Source organism: Branchiostoma floridae, chromosome 2 (genome assembly GCF_000003815.2).
Source record: "Branchiostoma floridae strain S238N-H82 chromosome 2, Bfl_VNyyK, whole genome shotgun sequence".
Taxonomy (NCBI): Eukaryota; Metazoa; Chordata; class Leptocardii; order Amphioxiformes; family Branchiostomatidae; genus Branchiostoma; species Branchiostoma floridae.
The window spans coordinates 10,025,166-10,032,811 of NC_049980.1; the positions used below are offsets into that span (position 1 = coordinate 10,025,166).

Below are 7,646 nucleotides of genomic sequence, written 5' to 3' on the forward strand. Positions count from 1 at the left end.
GTTTTAGGCGAGGGGTGAGTCAAACTTGGCAGCCTGCCAGCAGAACCGGAGAAAGGACAATGATCCATCTTATGCGCCTATTCTCTGTGAACAAAGCGACACGCTTGTACCAGCCACAGTCTGGACACTACGTGATAACATGTTGGAGCACCATGACGACTCTGATGCACAGCAACATCTTCATTTGACGCCCGAACAGAGCTCATCATAAAACATCCATCAGGGAGAACACCAATGTACGACCTTAGGCCGTTTAGGTTAGCTGCCTGGCAAAGAAATGGACTTCATCTCCGATATCTGTACAGATACGCTACCAGCAAGACATTTCGTACGCGACGCCGGCAGAGACCTATTCTATTCGACATTTGAACCATGCGTGCCTGGCGGACGTTTGGACGCAATGGGAAAGCTTGTGTATATTTAGACGAGTCGTGAACCGATTTCTGACGGACGTGACATCGGCAATGATCGGCGCAGAGGCTACATATTCAGCAGACCTTACCAATGCGGCTATAATGGGAGCGCTATATTGATGCCGCTGTGAATACATGCCGCATGCAAAGTTCTGATGATAACGTTCTGATCATATTTTACTTTACGTTATGACCTTCAAGCAACTTTCAAAAAGTATCCCTCCTACTTTCTGGTGTAAAATAGACATCGTATACTCTGGGGATGTTGCTTTGTTGAATGGTCCTTGACCATCAATTCCACAAGGCACCGTTATCCGTTCATAACTGTGCGCGTTGTGTGCGAGTCTCCCCAGAAGCAATGACAGATGCCTGTGGTTCACCACAGTGGAAACCCGCTGACCCAGAGGACATTAAACCATTCGGGAGTGTGCATAACAAGGTTCCACTCTTGATCCTTAGTACCCGGAAATACCGGCCGCGCGCACGCAACTCCAAACCCGTGCGGTCGCAGATGGCGCTTCGGACCGAAGTCAACAAGCCACAGATATATATATCAGTCACTAGGAAACCAGATGTGAATTTTACGCAGTGCCAGTTTGCAGCCACTGACACGTACTATAGGGTTTCTATACAGAACCAGTTAATCCATAGAAAATAGAAAATTTGAGAGTAATCTGCTCCATAAATCATTCGCGTACTGCAAGCAACTGAGTACGATAACAGGCCGCCACGCTTCACGTGATAATCAGTTGTTTATAGCCGACATCAACGTCCATAAACTCGGCAGCGTGAAGGATATACCACTAACAATGTTGCTTACGGGATTAGAGGCTTTCTAAACTTCAATTTCATCCAGCGCACAGGTCCGGGCCGCTGGCCCAATTTATGGATATATGTGCGCGACCGTGTGGCACCATCGGCTGTGTCCCAGCGTATCCCCTCATCGAAATTGCCTTTGGACACGCCCATCTTGCTCCCTATGTTTTATACATGTTCTTAGTCTTCCAAAAACGCCATGGACGACTCTTACGGGAAAAGGCGGGGAATATCTCTTGCAGGGTGTTTCATTCAGCAAGTAGGATGCCACACGCTTGAGGATCGATCCGCAGCTCACATAGGGCCGGGTAACGTGATATCTCCCAAATCCAGAGCCGTCCCAGCTGACCCGAGTTTGTCAGAACCCGTCAGGAGAGGCATGTTTTAAGCACACAGTAGTTCCAGCCATGCACGGCTTAGCGAGAGGCGAGGGGGCTGCCACCGGGCGTGCGGAGGTAAGTGGCAAGGCTTCCACTTGAACGAGGAGGTTCAAATTTCTTTTTCTGTGTGTGTTTCTGGTGTTGGTAGCAGTGAGCAAGTGCAATACGTGACTTTGGTATCAGCCCGGCTGATAAATCAGGTATAGTTTATCCCGTCCTTTTGAAAAAAAGACGAACTGTAATATTACACTGCAGGCAACAGGCGAACAATCTGCGTATTCATGTACATGCCTTGTACGTCACTGTTATTATGTTTATACTAGGAATTTTGATCCCAGAAAATGTAATGATATCATTAGGCAAAATACATCCGACGGTGATTAGGATTGGTAGACGTTAAAACATTAATGTATATCTATATAAAGCAATGAAATGGATTAACTCCACCGTTAGCAATAGCAGTAATATAGAGAAATGACTGCTGGCAGCCATGAAAGGAGCAATTGTGAAGATTAAGTAAAGAAAAAAAGAGACCGAGGGAAAGGGATTTGGCGATTCTGGTTATTGGGACTTCGATCGTTTTATACAATCAACGTTGATGACTTTGTAGACTGAAACGCATCAGGAGTTGAGAGCAGGGTTTTGTCTAAATGGGTTTTCGGGACTTAATATTGCGGGGATTTGGGGGACGCGACTCTCGTTTAAGGTCGTAGAAGTCATCCACTATATATAAATAGGCGATGCCACGTTCACTGCTCTCTTCGCCCTGCAACACGAGATCAATAAATCTACTCCAACTGTCAGAAAGGGTTAGGGATGGGAGGGGGGCGCTGTAGCAGGTGCTGACATTAAATTAACAACCAAGATTTTACACTTTAATTTTCATCACGGTTAATACCTCAATTATTGCACGCCGAGCCGTAGGAACATCCAATATCCATTGCGCGGCCATATAACGGTACATACACCATCGTTAATGTATCAGCACCGCCGGAAAGTCTATAAACTCGCTGCTTCAAATGACGCATACGCCGGTTGTTTGCTGCGCCTCCTGTGGTGGAGATTTTCCGCGTCATGAGGCCGATCAGGTGCCCATGTCCCGCGGTGGGCACTGATACAAGTCTCCGGGGGAACTTAGACAGAGGGGCTTTGCCATGACCCGCGCGGTGAGGGGAGAATCACCAATTGGCATCGATCGAATCATGGAATCGCTTCTCCGCCCCAGTTATTTCGGCTATCGATATCTCTCTGTCAATCGGGGCTTTATTCTGATCTACTTACCGGAAACATCCGTCAGATACATGCAGTGATATGGGTATGTGGGATCGGGAAGCAAGGAATCAGCCTCAGGCCCGATCAAAGTCTATCCCGGAAGGAGTTTGACCAGATTAAAGACACTCTAGAAACAAAGGAATCCGCCATATCCTGTTTTCAAGCAGTGACTGAAGTACTGACCCGAGAAGAAGAAGAATAGGGCATGAATATTACTGCATATACACGATATAATGGAGGAATGACTAGATCTGAATGATAAAATTACAAAGTGAGGATGCTGAAAATAACAGATGTTCGTATTAAAAAGCGAAAGCCGACTTGCCATATTTGTGCAAATGTCTGTGCAATGCTGAAACAAGAGAGTGAAATATTGATAGACATACTGAGAGATACTAGTAGTGGCCAGTAGATTTCTATGTAGGGGCATATCATGCAGCTGCCAAATCATACAAAAAGCCCATAGTATTCAACTGACTGGAAAGAGACGGTCGTCCATTGTCTCCAGTCAGTCACCCTTGGAATTTCTGAGAAACAGTCTTCATCTATTACCTGTCAGGTCTGTAACCTTTACTGCTGTTTGATTGTAATCTGTGTCACATGCGGGAAGCTGTAGAATCGTTAGGACGTGATGGAAGCGCTCTTAAATTGCACCCTGATCTTACATACGAGAGGGCGCGAGTGTTTGGAGAATATCACTAGGCTGAGCTACTGTCATCGCGATTTAGGGCGAGGTCACATTGGTCGAACGATCGCCGCACGATCGCTAACTTCGGGCATTTTGGGGGACAAACATGTCCATCTCCTGTAAAATTCAACTTTCTTGGTGCACAAAATGCTGTTCTGTATGCATGTCGGTGGTTGGCTATGTTACAGCCTGCTTGAAAATCTTATGGCGTCAAAATCGTACGATGATCGCACGACTTGTGACCGCGCTCTAAAGCGTCGTACAGCGCAGTCACGTTTGTCGTAAGTCGTCGTACGACATAAATCTAGAATTCAGGCGGGCTGTGATAGAACCAACCACCGACACGAATCTAAGACAGTATTTTCCGAGACAAGAAAGCTAAACGTCAAAGGGCACATGCACGGAGATGAGAAAGACACGTTTAATTTGCGTGATCATACGACTATCGTACGATGATCGGGCCCTGACAAAAACTGCGTCTGGATTTGTGTAGGTTGGGGTACGCCACCGAGTTGACCAATGGAACAGTGTTGCTGGAGGATCTAGTGTCAAAGAGGTACGCTTTTGTAAACTCAGAAGATCACAGGACGCATAACGAAAGTCGCAGCTGATAAAGTTCACTCAGACCAGAGAATCCACTTCAGTCAATAACTCTACTCCAAATTTGGAACTTATCCCGAGGATTTCGTATATGATCATGATTTAGACTTAAACAACAGTATTCAGTACCACTAGAATGATAAACATATTTATAAATATGGGTGTTGTCATGATCGTTTTTAATGCTGCCTCGTAAATATACTTGAGTTTTATCTGATTTACTTGTGATCAGAGTCTCAGTCTTCTTGTGTTCTAAGAAATCAACGTTTTTACCTTTACAGTTATGAATCAGATTACAGAAAAGAATTATGTACACGGAGAAGAATTCTTTTTCTAACGCTGTATCCCACTTTTTGTCTCATCTGATGAATTCACACAAATAACATTCTTCTTTCCGTGTGCGTAAAGGTGTTTAAATTTGTACTTTTAACGCCGTTCTTGAGATGTAGACAGGAATCGAACACATCATTATTTTTCTCGATAAGTATCATTGATTTCTTCCCCCTACACATGATTTAAGGTACTCTAAACGTCATGTTACGAGCGATGGTTGTGTGGCCGCCGGGCAGGTGTCATACACGCCGTAATGCGGTTTTACGGTAACAATCAGTCAGGTAGAGGGTAAAATTTCAATAACCTATAGTACAGTGGTGGCTCTTTATGATATAGCTTATAAACGGTACACATCCTAAATATCAGATCGAGCCATATCAATAAAATCTGATCAATTTTGAAAAAGCTGGATGCTGTATATCTGGCCATATGCCTACCAATAACAGTGATGGTAATATCTAGGTCGACCATTTTTGTGATCGTACTTCTCGGACCTACATTTCACAATAAAGTAAATTTCCCTGACAGTACAACGGTTACTTCTGTTGTGTTTTCCCCAGACAAGACATTTACTCATTCGCAGACGCCGTCGACCAGCATTCGATGTTCTTAAGTCGAAAAAATATAAACAAAAAGTGAAGACACCCTTCCATTCGAATTTGTAATCCACTTGCTCGCTGCAGCGATTGCTGTAGCTTAGTCTTAAATGATTTTACAGAGTAATATATAGTATGATTAAGTACTAAAGAATCTTCATTAGTTCATTCCTAGTTCTTTTTAGAACTCCACGTAAGTATTATACTCGAAGCGTGTCTAGTATAATTTACCATCTATCTCGTGGCCATACCGACTGGAATCTGAGATGCAACAGATTAACCATTTGATTCCATTCTTTCATACTTCGAATGCCTTTAAATGCTACTTAATACTTACCTATCAACCCTCTGTCAACACAGCCGATACGTGAACCGAAATGGAGGGATTAGACACCACAAGCACATGGGTGACAAAGCGCAGTTGGAAGTGATGCCCGGCTACACCGCTTGAGCGCCATCAGACCATGAAATTGCTGGACTCCGTGGAGGTTAAGGCCCAGATCAAGGTGGTGCTTCAGGACCTTGATGATGTACTGCATGAACTGAAGACAGTCGCCGCCGAGCTTCGCGCAATCATACAGCAAATGGACGACATCTCGGCCCGGATAGATCTGGAGGAGGAGCTGGGGAAATCTTCTCAGCTCCGCACGATGTCTCTGCCCCACCCACGGGGACGGCCAAACGGGCAAAAGACAGCCCGGTGGGGACATTATAAACATATCTCAGACATAACCGGTGGATGGGCGAGTAGAGATAGGTGTGAGTACCCGGATATTCTCGCTTCCCGTCCTCAGCACTTCACCGCCTTGCGAGAGACACCCATCCTGGACTCAGAGTCACTCTATCCGCTAGATGATCATGCCAGACATCGTCCCTACAATACTTTAGACACCAGCCAGCTGAGAAAAAGGGAATTCTCACCCAACGTAGCCACAAAATCCCAAACATTTCGCCCCAGCAGAGGACGAAGAGCTAGCCCCATAGGAGCAGAGAGTGAGAGTAAAGGTTCACTCTCGCCTCACAAAATATTGAAAGAGTCTCAAAACCTTGATACGTGGGCCTTGACTTTGCGGAACGGACCAACCACAGCGTACTGTGTTAACAAAAGGTGAGTGCCCATCCTAAACTTTTAATATAACATACACTGCAAATAAAAGAACATCAATCAACAATGACATAGCTTTCCTATACATACAGAACCTATCCACATGACTTCCATGGAAAGGATGATTCAGTACCAAGGACAGAACGCTCTACATAAACGCATAGTGTACTACCTGTCTACGCTTTAAAGTAAAGAAAAGTAAAAAAAAAAGTAGAGAAATAGTGATTCAATTGTTATTTTTTTTTATTCAGTAAGCTTACTATATACGTTTACTAACTGTAACTTGGTCTTCAACTAAGTGCTTAACAGTTACTGTCATGTATTTTTCAGAGGTATCACGCCCGTGGTGTCGGAGTGCCCCGCTGCCGTGCATGGACCTACAGCACACAGACATGTTTTACACGGGAACACGTGCGGACATACCTGTCAAGGAAGTACCGGCGGCGCCCACAGCGGTGGGGGGACGGACAGTGACTACAGCACTCGTGTTTCTGACGACTTAGACACACTCTCAAGGCGTACACTTGGAGAAGACACCTTCAGCTTCGGCCATTCGACAAGATCCTCTCTCCTGGCATCCGACGAAAACGTACTGCTAACGAGGCAGACAGGTTGCTTCAGCTGTTCAGAGTCTAACACAGACTCTCAAGAAGAAGTCAGCAGTGGTTCTTGTCTGACGACTAGCAGGACCTGGCGTTGTCGGACCGTCTCAGACGCAAGGCGTCGCTTCTTCCGCAAGAAAGTGGAATTAAGAAACGGCATCGGGATCAAGTACAACACAATCGGACATGGCCCCGAGAAACGGGATTCGGAAAGGGATTCGACCGGAAACGGAAGGACATGTTCAGCCCTGATGTGTTCCAGAACACGAGTAGTGAGCACTGGGTCCCAAACCACCGAAGACATTTCTGACATTGTGGCTGAAGAAAGAGTCAAGAACTACATGAAAGATTATATCAACCTTAAAGACGAAATTACCAAGTTATGACGAAGAGAAACATCAAGATTCAAACGGTGATTTTTGGTCTTGTATATAGTGAATTATTGACAATTTAGGTATTATCTTTAGTAACTCGTAACGGCTATCTACAACCAAGAATTACATGTACTTGTGTCCTTATGCAACCCTGGTCATTAACCTGTAGCATGGAACATGGAACAACGCTTTCAGGCTTATAATTGGCCTATCAATAAAGTTCTGGATGTCAGCATTACAGTAGATGGATGATCATCATTGTCCGTCTCTTGTTGTCTAGAATAATTACGACATTTAGTTCTCTGTTCTCCCCCGTCGCTGAACTCATTAAAAATAGATGTCTTTCTTTGGAACTGCTGCAAGCGACCTTGGGTCCTTGACTCGTCCATAAAAAACATAGTTCCGAAACGATACTTGTTTTGCATAGCCGGTTAACAGCATTGAGACGCAAACACAGACAGTTCGTA

General features: G+C 44.9%; 1 protein-coding gene across 1 annotated transcript; it reads left to right on the forward strand.

Moving 5' to 3' along the window:
- The first annotated feature begins 716 nt into the window (after positions 1-716).
- Positions 717-7,264, forward strand: LOC118410263. The gene is made up of 3 exons (XM_035811821.1): positions 717-1,684; positions 5,459-6,206; positions 6,534-7,264. The coding sequence occupies exons 2-3, from the start codon at positions 5,563-5,565 to the stop codon at positions 7,189-7,191; spliced, it is 1,302 nt and encodes a 433-aa protein (XP_035667714.1). The 5' UTR covers positions 717-1,684; positions 5,459-5,562; the 3' UTR covers positions 7,192-7,264.
- The last annotated feature ends 382 nt before the right edge of the window (positions 7,265-7,646 follow it).

Coding starts and splice junctions, on each gene's coding strand:
- LOC118410263 (XM_035811821.1), top strand. CDS start 5,563: ATGAAATTGCTGGACTCCGTGGAGGTTAAGGCCCAGATCAAGGTGGTG. Junction 6,207..6,533: donor GCGTACTGTGTTAACAAAAG/GTGAGTGCCCAT, acceptor TGTATTTTTCAG/AGGTATCACGCCCGTGGTGT.